General features: G+C 40.8%; 1 protein-coding gene across 9 annotated transcripts in view; it reads right to left on the bottom strand.

Moving 5' to 3' along the window:
* Positions 1 to 4,184: 4,184 nt before the first annotated feature.
* The window catches only part of BDNF (brain derived neurotrophic factor), a 40,222-nt gene continuing 28,168 nt past the window's right edge, over positions 4,185 to 16,238 (bottom strand). For 7 of the 9 annotated variants that reach the window (XM_023928498.2, XM_086892585.1, XM_086892588.1 and 4 more), the window contains one exon: positions 4,185 to 6,006. In XM_023928498.2, the coding sequence (XP_023784266.1) occupies positions 5,245 to 6,006 (762 nt within the window). In that variant the 3' untranslated portion in view covers positions 4,185 to 5,244. Of the gene's footprint in view, positions 6,007 to 13,956; positions 14,270 to 15,810; positions 15,873 to 16,238 lie in introns of those variants that run through there. The other 2 variants (XM_023928496.2, XM_086892584.1) reach the window with 2 other exon arrangements.

Raw genomic sequence — 16,238 nt, 5'->3', positions numbered from 1 at the left:
AGATAAATACACATACACGTGTGTGACTTCAGCAGGGCAGGCCACAGGCAGGTTTTAGAGCACAGCAAAGCAAAAACCAGCAGCTGTGTGCCCTTTGTCTCAGTAGAGAGGGGTTGGTGTAGCAGAGAGCACTTTACCTCCAAATGCTTTCTGTCACTGTCTAGCAGGGTTTAAAAGACTTGAAAGACTTTCCAGGAGCGTATCAAATTCCAGAGGTGAATCCAGATCTTGTGTGGAAAAGCAGGATCACTTGTGCTACCTCTGATCCGTCTCCCATAGGCATCAAAATAAAAGCTATCACTTTAAATTCTCTGATTTATAGCAACACCACAGTCTCTGAGCACCCAAAATGGTACCAAAGTTGTTTTAAAAACCAAAGTCTACCTATGAAAAAGTTCAGGGGGAAAATAAAAAAAAATCTCATCCTCTTCCAAAACACCCCCTACAGAAACTTCCTGAATCCCAATTCCTTCAAAAGGTCAGACATCAGTGCTCTTTATATTTACTCAAAACAAGTGCATCAATTACTTCTTCATTTTAATTGACCTGCCAGAAGGTATCTTCTCAATGAGAACCTAATTAGGGGAAGGAGCCTGTGGAAGCCATGTATTAGATCCACCTGGGATAAACTGAAATGAACATCCTCCCCCTCTCATTACACTTCAATGTAGCCTTCACTTTTTTTCAAAAAATCTTTTACTGCTTTCTATCATTTTTTTTGCTGAATAATTTGAAAATCTAGCTATGGATCTTTTTTTTTTTTTGTTTTGTTTTGCTCCAAGTGAGAAAAGCCATGGAAACAGCTTTGTTTTCCCCTACAGAGCTAGGACTCAGTGTGAGTGGCTGGCTGGACAGTTAGCACCTGTTACCTTCCTCTGCAGATCAAATACGTGTTTTGAGCGCGTGCATTTCATGTCACGTAATCAACACAAATTTAATAAGCTAAAGGAGCTTCTCTGTCCTACCTCAGGGAGGAGGCAGGGTCCAAGCAGAGCCAGCTCCTGCAGCCAGGAGCAGGCACATGGCGTGGTCAAAACGCAGCTCTGTTCATCCACATCCCAAAGATTTTAGTATCCATTATGGCTTCTGTCAGCTTATGCTAAGAAGGCAACAAAGAAAGCAATGTGCATGCAGGTGTGTTTAATATAAATGACCATCTGCAAAAGCATCATTTCCTCAGTTTTTGTGAGATATTGCTAGTACTGGGCTCTTGAAAAACCTGCAGCAATAGAATTTTTTGTATGAATTTGGGTTTGTGCTCCCCCCCCCCCGCACCTCCCTCCTTAAGTTATATGAAAGTTTTCTACTCGTCATGAGGATTTATTGATTATTATAGGTCTGTGGGATAATTAAATATGCAGATTTGGCAGCTGTAGTAGAGAGTATTATTTTAGAAATGCTAACAAAATGTTAAATCCAAGGAATCCCACTCCTAATACTCTGTAGGGTCATGAATTAGTGCAGGGGATGTAAATATAAATGACACCATTTAAAATTCAGATACATGACTATAGCTACTGAGTTTATCTCTCACTTATCCCTTAGTTACTAAGGGTAGAAACTCCCCCCCACTTACATCCATTATGCTCTTTATTTTATACTTGAGTAAAACCATATATATGTCATTCATGGGCTTTTAGTTCACGAGGACTTTTGTGCTAGAATTAAATGGAAATACGTAATTCTGCAAGTATCCCCAACTTTTCTGTGAAGTAAATTCTTGCTATCCCTCCCCTCCCGATGCTAACTGTCCAGCTATGAAACAGGGAGGGGGCTGTCTGCCCTCCGAGTGAGATTTTATTGCTAAAATAGAGTAAAAACTGTTTTAAAACAAAGAACACACATATTTATAGTAAAACTCAAGTTTGTTTTACAATTAGAGAAAAGTCACATGGTCCCCCAAAAAACCCCGTTTTTTATATATATATATATATATGTATTTCGAAAATATATTTAAAAACATAAAAACTCTAGTTAAACATATATTATGTTAATCAGTACACTTAAATATAGCTTAATTATATTTACAATATGACGCAATTGCTTTTAAATTTTAATGCCAATTTCAATATTTTCCCAAAAAACCATAAAATTATATAAATATACAATAAATATTTATGTTACACAAGATGAATAATACAGAACAAGGCCACAGATATGAACTTACAGTTGCAAGAGTCTTTAACACAGCACTAGGCCTGCTGACATGCATGATATACTTCTGTCACAAACAGACCAGAGCAAGAGTTTTAATGAAGTGATACGAAGGAAAACCAACCCTCCCCTCTCTGTCTGTGTTAATTAGAACTGCCCAGCCTGTGGATGTGTAAGGTCAGGCAGGGCAGGGCCATGGGACTGCAGGTTAATTGGATTAATTAACCTCATATCAATAAGCAGAGAGTTGGTATGTTATGGGGAATATCAGTCTGGGTGTAGTTACTGCACACAGTTCTCTGGGTTCCCAGCTCCATCCCTTAATCCCTCAGCAGCTACATGGGCTGTCCTTTACCCCTCTGGACCCACCATCCCACTGTGCTAATTCTGCCACACCTGCACCACCTTTACTGGGCCAGGTGAGGGTTTATAAGTAAAGGGTGTAGCCATAGTTAACTTTGGGAAGTAAGGAACTTTATTTCTAGCATGATTTATGCAAACACTTCTCTTTTGGAAATTCAGTTTCTTTGAACTAGTAGTTATTTTATTCCTGTATCTGAATTAGACTACTGTCAGATCCTAGCTCTTTTTTTCCCAGTCTAGATGAGTGATCTGTTTGTTATTCACATATCAGCATCATCCTTTCCTTTAAAGCAACCAACCCTTATTTTGAGAGAAGCCAACATTACAGCACTTCTCTGCTGCAGATTAAGAGTATTGCTGAGAATAGCTCCTGAGTCACCTTGGGTTTACTAAATGTGAATTACAATACACAAACAGGTACTGGCCCCAGGGGAATGAAATGGTCTAGTGGAAGATGTCCTTGCCTGTAATATAAATGATCTTTAAGGCCCCTTCCGACACAAAACATTCTTTGATTCTGATTTAATTTGCATAAAGAATATCTTAGATGAAATTTTGAAAATTTCAGTAAGGTTTTGGGTTGGTTTTGGTTTGGTTTTTTTTTTCCTGTGTGGGAAACCCCCATCAGCAATTGATGGGGAAGGCTGAAGTTTGAAGTTCAGGTGGGTCACACAACCCTCTCCTCTCACTCAGTCTCGTGTGCACATGGCCAGTGCAACCAGCACTTCGACAGCCAGTTATCCTCAGGAAGGGGCTGCTCTTCTACCCAAAGTAGGAGCAATCACTGATGTGGAAGTGTGTTAGCTTCCAGCATGGGTTTCTATCAGTGATCACATAAAATCAGTGTTAAATACGCTCTTCAAAGAGCATCACCGGGGCCAACATATTTCCGTAAGCTTTGCCCAGTCAAAGTTTTAATGAACACAGATTCTAGGGCATTCAGAAGCAGATTATATTTCGCAGTATTTTCCTACTTGTTCAGCTATTTTTTTTTATCTACAGGAATTACAAATATAGCATCAGCCTTCAGTGAGCTTACTAACAAGCTATTTCTGTTCTCAGCCCACTGTAGCCATTGCAAGTGCTATGCACAGCTCCCAGCCTTACAACCCTCCTTTTTAGCAATATTCTGTCAGGAGAGGGGGGAACACAGAGCTAAACACATCTCTCAGAAACTAAGCAAGTTAAGCCAACTCCTCCAGCACTTGCTCTTCATTTACTTCAGGAGTGGTTTTTTAGTGCCAATATCTGTTTCATAAAATAAGTCTGACAGCAGAGGTAGAGCCACACAAACACGATGCTAGTTGTTTTCTGCTAGAAGTAGCACTCCTTTCTGTCTCATTCCCAGGCTGTTCCCAGGGCTCCTTCAGGCAGAGGTGCCCCCAGAGTTTGCCCACCAGCTCTGCAGGCCTGGGGCTGCTGGCATGCTCTGGAGGGAAAGGGCATCCGTCTACATGGCCAAGCTCTTGCTCTCTAACACAATGCACAGGACCACACTCAGTAATGACTGCAACTGGAGCAGCCCCAGTCAACCCAAATCACTGTTATTTGTTCCCAAACTGGCTGAGCTATAAAGTGCCACAACCAACCTGATTTCAGATCCCCCGTCATCTTTTCTAGGCCCTTTTTCTAGTGACACTCTCACCGTGCTTCACCAAGACATTTCATCCAAGCACAGTCTTTTATTATATGAAAATAATTGCTCTGAACACTATAGAATATTCTCTATATGACAAGCTCCAGTTCTGTGGTAAGTGAAATACTTAAAGATCACAATCAATGTCCCTCCAGAGGGAGAAAAGGGGGAAAAAAATTTCTCAAACACAAGCTAACATGGTATAAGCAAATGCATGTCTCAAAATACTGAAAATTGAAAAAGAAAAGCAAAACAAAAAACCCCCAACAACAACAAACCACCCCTCCCTCCCCCCAAAACCAAAAAAGCATGTTGCCATACAGTTAAATAAGTGTTGTCTTTAAGCCTGAAGTTCAACAATGTGAAGTGGAACATCACCATTCTTTTTCAGTTGCCTCTTTTTATTATTTTTTGTCAGTAGTCGGACTGCTATCGCAAACACCTTCACAACATACAAAAACCAATTTTTTTTTTTTCTAATCCAGAATAAGGTAATGATTTTTTTTCTTTTTCAATCTGATGGGAGTTCAAAAGTAAAAGAGAAACAGTAAAACTATGACAACAGCACCTTGACATTGTTTTAATTTCAACGCTATCAGAAGTTAGAAGCAGTAAACATATATACTAACAGACTAAAGATACTTACTGTCTAAAATGTAAACAGAATGTTTTGGTTCAATTTATTTTTCTGAAAGAGGACAGTTTATCATTAATTCACAATTGAAGCAGCATGCAATTTTATTCTTTTTTTTTTTAAAAATTTTTTTATATTTTCAATTCTTGGCAACGGCGACAAACCACAATGTTATGGAGGAATGTAATGCAGACTTTTTTGTTTGCTTGATTTTCCTTTTTTTTTTTTTTGTTTTTTTTTTTTTTTGTTTGTTTGTTTAAACTTGTGCGCAAATGACTATTGTTCCCCTTCAGGTCATGGATATGTTCAATAAATAGATTGTGTAACCACTGTACTGTATAAACTTCAGTCATACATGCAGTCCATAAAATTATTTTTTTACCGAATAATTTACCCTGTTATGTATATATACAAATAGATAATTTCGTCTCAATATAATCTATACAACACGAATCCACTATCTTCCCCTTTTAATGGTTAATGTACATACACAAGAAGTGTCTATCCTTATAAAGCGCCAGCCAACTCTCTTTTTATTATCCATGGTGAGAGCTCTCACGTAAGACTGGGTAGTTCGGCACTGAGAGTTCCAGTGCCTCTTGTCTATGCCCCTGCAGCCCTCCTTTGTGTACCCCTTAGGGTTGCATTTGGTCTCATAGAAGTATTGCTTCAGCTGGCCTTTGGGTACTGGAACTTTTTCCAGGACTGTGACGGTTGCCCCGGACATGTCCACTGCAGTCTTTTTCTCTGCTGCCGTCACCCACTCACTCGTGCTGTCACACACGCTCAGTTCCCCGCGGCGAGCTGGATCGGAGTGGCGCCGGACCCTCATGGACATGTTTGCAGCATCCAAGTAGTTTTTGTACTCCTCGAGCAGAAAGAGCAGCGGGGGTTCCAAAGGCACTTGACTGCTTAGCATGACTCGGGATGTATACAAGTCTGCATCCTTGTTTCCCTCACTGGGCTGGATGTCCTGGTCCTCGTCTAGAAGCTCCTCTATGACATGTTCAAAAGTATCTGCCAACGATGTCAGTCCTCTTGAACCAGCACTGGGCCCATTTATGCTCTCAAGGGTCCCGTGGGTCCGAAGACCTGGGTAAGCCAAGCTGCCTTGTCCTCTTAGACTAGCTTCTTTCATTGGGGCAGCTTTCATGCAAGTGAAGTATGAGATAACCATAGTAAAGAAAAGGATGGTCATCACTCTTCTCACTTGGTGGAACTGTTAAAACCAAGAAAAATAAATTAACTTACAAGGTTTGGAGGAATAAAATTCACCCAAGTAGACACAAAACTATGCATTTTCTACAGAGATATTCTGCATGCAGTTGCAACTCGTTACCAGTGATAAAACATACTCTTGTAAAAGAGTGTTCTTTGATTTAGTTTCAGGAAAAGTATATGCTGCAGCACAGGCAACATTGATCCCAGCAACTCAGTTCTTATATGCTAAAACCTCTCTGCAGCAAGTATTAGATTAGATAATATGCAGACTCCTCATTTATTGACCAATTACACCTATTTCAAGTAATGGCAAAAGCAGCACTGCTATTTAGCAATGCAACATTTCAGCAATAAAAGACAGCTTCACAGCTGCAGTAGGCAAGACTTCCAATTCAAGCAAATGTAAATACTTGATTTTGAGGACTTCTCTATAGAAGAAAATAGCTCATCATTCTGCCCACAAAAAAAAACCAAACACAGAGTAGCACCAGGATAAACTGCATTCGTGTTTTGAAAGCAATCTCCGAAACACAGGAAGAAGACATTTTTCTGAGGTCTCAGCAGGTCAATTTCTCATGTAAATGTAGAAGTACCTAAATACAGAACAATAAAATGGCCTGGAACAGTGCACTGAACTGGAGCTGGACAGGTTGCGCGCATCACGTGAACAGCACGGAAAGGGCACGCAGGATTACAGAGCTGGTAACAGCTATACTGAAGTGACAGGAACAAAACCACTGTTCTGTACTTTTCCAGAGCCCCACACCACCTCTTCTCAGGTGGGCAGAGCATTTATTTACACCTAGTTAGAGTGTCAGGTGGGCAGAGTGTTTATTTACACCTAGGTAGAATCCAGATGCCATCATTAAAGCCAGCATAACCAGCCCTATTGCCATACTGAAACACAAAACTGAGCAGTTTTGCCCGTTTCTCTCGCATTCTGCCCCAAAACCTGGTACATGTTAAGGGTCATGCTTTGATGTTTATATGTGTTCTCATCGCTGTCCTCACTGAGAGGTGGGGTAGCACCAGAAAGGTGTGTTGGTAAGGAAATTCCTCACCAGGCTTGGAATCAGCACAGCTCACTCCTATCAGGACTCCCAACTGCTTGAAGCTGGTATGAACTCCTTCCCAAGGGCTTTTTTGAGCCTCCTCAGGGTAAAAATTGTTTCCTCCTCAAGTGCAGAGTAGATACTTTAAGTCCTGTTAAAAGGACCGCCCCCAAATCCTGCAGTGACAGAGATCTATGCCTTCCGTCTGATCCCAAGTACTACTACAACATCTATCATATCCAGTTGTCATTTTTTTTCACCTTCTGATCTCTCTTCTCACCAGTTCTGTTTGCTAGAAAGCAATGGCATTGTTCACATTTTTGGAAAAGCAGCTAATGCATGTTTCAGAGCTTTTGAAGTTCATTTGGAAGTACCTCATACTTGGCAACACTCATTGGAGTAAATGCTATTTCTGTTTGCCAACAGGGTGCTATGTAAAAAGACTTACTTTATCTCCAGCAAATATGCTGTGGGAAATCAGTACTCTTATGACTTAACATGGAAAGGCAATTTATCATAAAACATACAAATAAAGTGAAATGTGCACTAGAAAGGCAATGCCTAAAATGTAGGTCTTAAAATACCTAATGAAGGCAGGGTGGGAAGTGTTCAGGATTATGTCCATGCCCCCCTCATCTCCAGGCCCCCACTAAACAAGATTTTGGCCAAGAATCCTTTGTAACCCAGCACAACTCTTCCTTCATCCCTCCATCTCTCTTCCTGTTTAATAGTGTTGTTGCGGCATAGATTTATTAAGATTAAACAAACCTGACATCTGTGACTCACAGGAACATAGTGTTTGCTCTAACCATGCAGAACATTCATATTTTGCAGATTTTTTCATGTTGGGATTTTCAAAACATTCTACAGGGAGTGTCAGATTTCTTCCTCAAAGGGAAGGAAAGGAGGCATTACAGAGGTGATTTACAAAGGAAGGAAAAAGATTGATAGTCTTCCTTTATCAAATGAGGAACAACTCTTATTTTCATTCCTGAAAATGAGTGGCTCAGCTAACATACAAATGCAGAGCCAGTGGAACAAAACATAATATTTATACACTCTCTCTTCAGAGAATTGTTTAATATAAAACCTAAAAAGAAAAGAACCCCAAACACTCACATCACACTTCGTGCCCACCAGAGCAATGAACAGAAAACAGATCTTCTGGCTCCTACCCAAGTTCCTGTTATTTTTATCAAAGTAGTGCCCAGAGGTCCTGGCCAGTTCTTGACTCTGTAGGACAGGCTCTCTGAGCACGTAGCCCCCCAGTGGGCCTTCCACAGCAAAAGAGAGAGGGCACAAGGGGCACCAAGACAAGCACAGAACAGGGAGAAGCTCACACCCACCAGGTAAGCACACCAGCTGGAGTAGCTCGGTTGCTGTTTAAGTTAGACAGGTGAACAAAGGAGAGAAGAATCCCTGGTCCAGGCCACATCACTGCCTCCTGTCACTGGGCTGTTTACCTTGCATGGATGTGAAAACAGAACAGTGGCTGCACAGCTTCACTCACATGGATGCTTTTCTTAAAAGGAAGACAATGGAGGACAGTGGTGCAGATTGACTTTGATAAGGCCTCAGCATCCTCTGCCCACAGCTGCTTGGTCACCAGATCTAACAGTACTTTATATCACATTCAATTTTCCTTAATCAATTATGCCTTCCATTTAGCAAGAAAACTGCTGTCAAGTGTGATCAATTCACATCCTATCTGATGATGCAACCACCACTATTATCTGGGATAGCAAGAAATTGCGTACAACTAGACTGAAAACCAACAATTTTTAGACAAGCATTACCCACATAACATACTGATGATACACAAAAAACTCGTATCTGCTTAAAGGCCAATCCTCTTCCTCCCATTTAAAACTCTAGAAGAGCATGTTGAAGTAAGCTTTAGCAGCACAGATACACGGAATATTGCCAGCAAGCTACCACAGAACGAACATCTACTACTCTGCAAATGAGTCCCAGACTAAGCTGAACTCCAGAAGCAGGATGTAAAACCATTCTTCTCTCTGTCTTACCTTGACTCAAGCACTGTACAGAGTCCTTATCTTTGGCAGCAAAATTATGTCAAGTGATTTAATACAATATTTTATCACCTGGAAAATACCTTTATTTTAGAGACCAGAGCAATTTGTGTTAGCAGTTGCTAAAAATCAACTAGTTTAACATGTTATAGAAGAATCAGATTATTTCACTTCATGGGTAGAATCACACAACCTTTCAGCTATTGTTGAACTCACACATGAATGTATGTGTGTTGGTTTCACCTGGCTTGATTTTTTGGTGAGGAGGAAAGAAGGCAGCCATGGAAGTGATTATTTTTCTTTGTGCAGTAGCTGAGATTCTTCTGCAAGGCGTGGTGAGGACTATAATGTAACAAACAACTTCCCTGTAATTCATGAAGTGCATGGGGGGATGCAGAGGTCCACTCACAGCCCGTGAGAAAAGATGCTCATGCTGGAGCACATGGATGCTGAAAAGCTGTAATCTAGTGGACAACTCAAACAGAGGGAAAGAAGATAAAGAGAACACTAAAATGACCCACACCATGTATTTTGGGAAGACTATTCTGCCCATGGAAGGGACTCACGTTGCAGCAGGTTGGGTGGGACTGCAACTCATGAAAATTAGAACCATGTTGGAAAAGCTCACAGAGAACTGCCTCCTATGGGGAGGACCCCATGACATAACAGAAGACTTCCCTCCCTAAGCTAACTGAAGAAAGATTTTTAGAAGTGCTAAACTGACTAAACCCCCCACATTTAGTCTCCCTGTACTGTTGGTGGGAAGGAAAGAAGGGCTGGGGGGGAGGAGGGGGGGCAGGGAGAGAAAGGTGTTGTAATGGTTTTAGTTCTCATTATCCTCTTTTAGTTCTGTTAATATTTTTATTTTAATTTTAATACCTTTTAAGTTTTGACCCTATTTTGCCCTTAAAGTGTTTCTTCCCAATCCTTACCTCAAGTCATGAGCCCCTTTGGGTTTTCTTTCCCCCTCCATTACTTAAGTACAGCAGAGAAGAATGGGTGAAGAGTTTTTTCATGGGTGCCTGGCATTTAGCCAGCATCAAACCACAACAGGTTCACCTCCTTAATGAGGCAGGACTAATATCCCAATGCTGCACCAATAAGATCATTGGAAACACTTTGGAGGGCAGCTTCCAGTCCTTTTCCTCTCTGTTCCCCAACCACCAAACCTTCATTATATTGCAAAGATTAAAGATACTGCCTGTCCTGTTACAGTAAGTGTCTTGTAAATCCCAAACATTAACTATTGTCTATATCCTTCTGATTATGAGCCAGTCAGTGTGCCACCCTGTGTGGAAGGGGAAGTGAGCTGGGAACATGGGACAAAACAATTTTCCTATTTTCCTAGCCTGCTACTACTGAGCAAGGCACTGATCCTTTCTGTGTTGGGCATATCCACTGCTAGGAGGTCTTGCATGGAGATGCCCCAGCATTTCTGTGTACATCCATGCCTGAGGCTGTGCTGGTACACTGAGCAACTAGCTCCCATGGAGGTCACCAGTGCTGACTTTTTCTTACCTGGAGCAACCTGGCTGATAATGCATGTTCTGCATCAATACAACTGAATGCCAGACAAACAGTGTGGCCATGACTGCTTGTAGTAAGATGTGCACCCAGAATCATACAATAAAAAAACTACTGATGTTACAACATCAGTCTGTAATCCTACAATACACTTATTTTCCCTCCCTTCTCAGGTGCAGGAGGTTCAGGTCTCTACTTCACACCTTCTAGGAACAACAAGTAAAGGCTGCAACCCTTTTGCACTCCTATTCAGCCACATCTCTGGCATAAAAGATCAAAGACATCTCTAGCAATTGCTAGAGTCTCTAGTCCAATTGCTGTCCCATACACTGTACACCCACTAACTTGTACTACATAGATATACACTAGCTTCCCTGAGAGCAACCCTTAAACTACTCCCTCAGGACTTGAGATGCATCTATCAGAAATCACATTTGAGACCAGCTTGGTGGATGCTCTCATGGCCACAAGAATGTTCTTTCTGCTTTCATGCAGCACAGTGAAGCTGTAGCAATGAAAAGAGGTCACCCACTGGACCAGATCTCAGGAAGATGAGACCTACTTCATACTCCAATAAAGTCCATACAATTACAGCTAGAGTAAGGACGTGTAATTGTGGCAGTCATCTCCACTAATGGAAAGCAGGCTCATTAAATGAAGGTCACGTCAATTATCTACTGCTACTTAACATATGCAGTCAATGACCTTGCTGTACTATTTATTTCAGTATTTGTACTTAATGAAGATTCAGCAGTTAATTGTTTAATTTAGTTATTTTTAGTTATTTTAAGCAGAAATCCAGTAGCTTTACAGGTTATATTTGCACCAGAGAGACCTAAGGAATAGCTGTGAACACGTACTTGCTTTTCTGCATCCCAGTATGTGCCATGAAAGTTGAAATAACTTTCAGTAGTGAATAGATTCATGTTTTCATCTCCAGAAAGGAGTGTGTGGAGGAAGATAAAATTAGCAGCATGTGACATTCGTTTTGTGCCTTGCCATTTTCTAAGATCTTTACACAAAAGTTCAATTTACCAAATCCTACTGAATGCCACAGGCATGAGTTTCTGCTTTATGCATCATTGCCAGAGTGTGTGAACAGATATCAAAATGGGATGCATGTCAGCACATGATTTGCAAAGACTAAATGTACTGAGAACAAATAGCATTAACCTTTATCACATGCATAACTGGATGTCTGACACACTCTACTTATCCTTGAGGCTATTTATGCAGCAAACTACATAATTACATTTTATTACTGCAAATAAAGCACCCACCCCCCAATACATATACATGCACACCCATATCCAATTTGTATTCTTGTAAGTTGGTGCTTCTCGTCAGGAAGAATAAACCTATTTTATTTTTATTCTCATGTTGGTTTCCCCTGAGGTAATGAAATCTACTCAGCCTTAATGCTAGAGATAGCAGAGACTATGAAGTATTTTGAAGTCCAAGATAAACAGCAAGCAAATTTACAAGTAGTGCTAACTTTAACTACAACTTTTAGCATGAGAAATTGGCTTTTATCTTATGTTGCTAAATACTGTCTGTGGTACAGCTTCTGAGAGCAAACAAACTCCAGTAATGTCTATATTGGCTCTGGAAAAGTATGCATCTGTCTAAAGCACTACAAGGCATTTTTTGTGGGGTTCCAAGGTTTTATTGGACTCTCTCCTCAGTACATACAGAAATCACAGCTTCTGACAACCAGAGGTGAGAAAGAACCCAAAGAAAATAATGGCAAAATAATAATGCCATGACATCACAGTCCTGATCTTTCACAGAGCCATGCATCAGAGTTTCCTACAAACTTCTCATACCTTTCTAGACACTCAAACAGCTCACTTCAAAGCTCTGAGTGAGAATTCAGTTGCTTTAATGAGTGCAGAGCAGATTCACTGCAAAGACACTTAATTATGCTTAAATTGGCTAAGTGCAGGACTACAAGGTGTTCCCAGCAGGCTCTCTGTCGGACAGATCTCAGACCCAGTTAGGATGAGTTTTGACAGTATGTACAAGTGAAGAAATAGCAGACCAGATTCACAGATGGTATCACAGGTTTTCAGAGAGACATCTTTAGAGGAGATGTGCACTTTTTTTATACTTTGATAATGGGAACTAATTATTGAGCCAGCTCAACACTTACTGCCTTTCCAGCTGTTCGTACAGCACACCACACTTCAGGCACTCAAACTGCACAGGAAGTTGTGATTCCAACTGTACACAAAGAAACTTAGCTCCCAAAAGAGCCCTGTGTGTGTGCCACCATTTGTGGCTTCACCACAACATTTCTTGCCAAAATTTCATGTTGAAATCCCAAGGTATGCAATGAATGTCCTCCACAAATAAAAAAGTTTCTTCTTTTCAGAGTATCATGGGTTGAGTAACATGCTGCACTTCTATTACTCTGTCACAAATACTGTGCAGTAGGGATGATACTTCTAAGCTCAAAACTTGTGCATTAGCAAATTCCAAGTTCAAAATTGACTTTAGAAAACTGCATTTATCTCTTTAGAGTACACATCAAGGTATGTTCATGCCATTACTGTGGTCATTCAGAAGTAACACTAAAGCAATCTCTGGGAGAGGAAGGTTCACCTATAGAATGGGGTACATACTGCCCCCCCAACATGAAACCCATGAAACCAATCCATTAAGTAATTACTCCATGCCAAGATACTATCTGGTTCCTCCATGGGGGCAGATAATTACAGTTCTCTGAAATCATTTGCTTCAATAGCCACTAGAGCTTTATAAAATGCTAATTCAACCTGCGTGCAAAAGAACATTAAGAAAGAACCTCAGACCTTCGAGCAGCATCTGCAGTTTGTCTTCTATTTCACTACAGCTCTCTGGTACAAAACACTGCACTGAATCATCACAGGACTAAGCTATTCTGCCAAGTACACACATGAAGCTCACAGAGAAGTCAAGGATAATTGGCACCCAGAAGCAGGAACAGAATGGATCATGTTGCGTGCAATCTAGCACGAGCTGGATCCACTGAACAGTGACATGTGTCCAGCAGCCCTGGAAAAACCCAGAAGTGCCTGCACCAACTGAGGCTTGATTTCACAGAGTGCCTATAAAATACTGAACAGCATGGAAAGGATCCCACACATACATCAGTTCTGCTGCAAGTGGCAGCTTCCTAGGACCTATAGAACATTATGCAGCCAACAGAAACATAAGTGAAGATTTGCCAAGGAAAAGAAATGGTTAAAAAGCATAATCATCAGATAGTGCAGTTACCAGTGGCTTGGGAAGGCAGTGCTTTCACTAGGGTGAGGGGAGGAGAGCAAGGGCTATACCTGTTTGTAGCAAGACTCTTACCTTTGCCGAGACCCTGACTGTGTGTGGCATTGCTGTAAGAGAACACCTTACTTTTAGCCATAGCCAGTACTTGAAATGCAGCTGATCAGTACATTGTGATGTGAATGAACCAGAAACCAGAAGTGCTTGCTGTGAGAGCTCTGACAGGTATTAACAGTGCTCCTGCATTTGCTAGTGGTGTTTCAGTCATCTTTTGGCTGTCTGCCCTTGTGTGTGGATTTTTCTTGACACATGCTCAGTCCAGCTGTCAGCACAGGATCTCCAGGGAAATAATTTCTGTACACAGAGCAAGGAATAAAAGCTTACACTGAGGTACCGGAGCAGTTTCTGGGAGTATTCAAGTCCAAAAATTACATGGGAGCAGAACCAGAGAAGCAGCAGAAATCTGTAGGTTTGCAAAGTCACCTCAATCAATGTTAATGGAATAATGAGGACTTGTATAATGATATAAGGATATGCTCATTGGGAATCTAATCCACTTCACTGGGCAGCCAGCCCTGCACGTGTCTTGCTGTGATAACAGCTTTATCTTTAGAGATAACACTATTGGAAAATTATGTCAGTATGTTAACATAACTGTATTGAAAACACTTTGGCAAGAAGTGCTCTTTCACCAATGATATTTTACAATGACAATGCAGCTTACCACAGATTTCAAAGCATTATTGTTTTCAGCTTTTTAATCCCCACCTTCTAAGTGGTTTCATGTTGAAACAAGACTGTTGCACTTGCTATGGCTGGTACTCTATCCCTAATCTATTTTAAAAATCTGAGGGCCAACATCAACCAGATTCAATAGAGGGACACACATGGTCATGTTGTATAACCAGCATGCCAGCACCTGAAACCAAATAAGCTCTTCTCCTCCTCCATCCTTAAGAAAACACCTGTGTATAGGCTTATGGACTTACAACACCATATTTTCCTTTCATTTCACAAGCTCCACAGAGGGAAAGTTTGGAATCACTAGAAGGGGTGAGGAGGTACCGCTGGCAGAGGTTTCAAAACAAGCTTTGTTAGTTGTACTACTCAAGGTACAAACATTTAATGGAACAAAGAAAAAAAAGCCCCTGTAGTCTTACAGGAAAAATGAATTTATCCAACTCCTGCCTTCTCCCAAATGTATAATGGTGTAACTTCTTTCACCAAGAGTGTTACACTGTGATTTCTGTGAATTACACAGACATTGGGACCTTACCTTTCCTAACTAAAAATTAAGTTACAAGGCTCCTGACTTTTCATACTTGCCACTAGATATAACAGATTGTGGCATCATGGGGAATTATTTCCACAAAAATTATTGAAGTTCCTTGAAGCAGTAAGTTCCAGTGGACCTTAATTCTGGTGGGCACAGTCTCTACCTGGTATAAATGCACCGTGTTCCATTCATAGATTTATATCAGTTGCAAAGGTGACTCAATATTTATGTGCTTAGAAAATCAGATGGGGTCACAACCTAAATGATAGCTAATAGTTGTATCAGAACAAAATGTGACAGGTTTCAGCAAAGCAGTTTCCTCAGAACTCCTGAGGGATACATGAGTATTTGGTAATACAGTTTAAAGAGAAAGGAAAAGACCTTTCTAGGTGTGCAGGCTAGCTCTTCCCTTGCTGATATAAGCACATAAATAGCCTGGACATGTCTATAAAGAGAAGTATGCAAAATCCAGCCCAACACCACCTAATGTTCCTCACTTGGGTGTCCTGTTTCATGCACAACCCCCCACTGAAGAAAGTGGCTTTGCTGCCAGCAAACCACTGTTCTCACTGTAAGAGCCCTTAAGCTCCAAAGGGTAGGTTTGTATATGAGATTTCAGTCATTAAATAAACACGTCTCTAGAAAAACTTCAATACCTGTCCCTTCATGTAAGCAGATCCCACTATGCTGCAGGGAAGGACAGCTTCTCTTCTAATAGCTGGGGGTGGGGGAGGAAAGAAAGTTAAAGCAAGAAACATTAAATTACACAATTACTCTTGGAAACAGCTAAGTCTTTTCCCTCTCCCAAATATCACCACAACAGAATAGATTAGTTATAGAAGTCACCATCCTATTCAAAATCAAAAATGTCATACCAGAGATTATTAGTAGTTGTAGAGGGAAAGAAATTCTTAGCAAAAGCTAAGAAATCTGCTACTTAAGCTGTTGTGACTCTCCAATTGTACAGCATTTTTTGGAGAACATGCTATCAAAGCCACCAAAGTACTTTGCAAACACTGAATCTCAACATACTTAGGTGAGAAGGAACCACATCAGAAGCTGTGTTTTCCCTCTGGGTAGCCTA

This window comes from Cyanistes caeruleus, chromosome 6 (genome assembly GCF_971803275.1).
Source record: "Cyanistes caeruleus chromosome 6, bCyaCae1.hap1.1, whole genome shotgun sequence".
NCBI classification, from domain to species: Eukaryota; Metazoa; Chordata; class Aves; order Passeriformes; family Paridae; genus Cyanistes; species Cyanistes caeruleus.
Note: the sequence above shows the minus strand (reverse complement) of the source record. Positions and strands in the feature narration are given on the sequence as shown.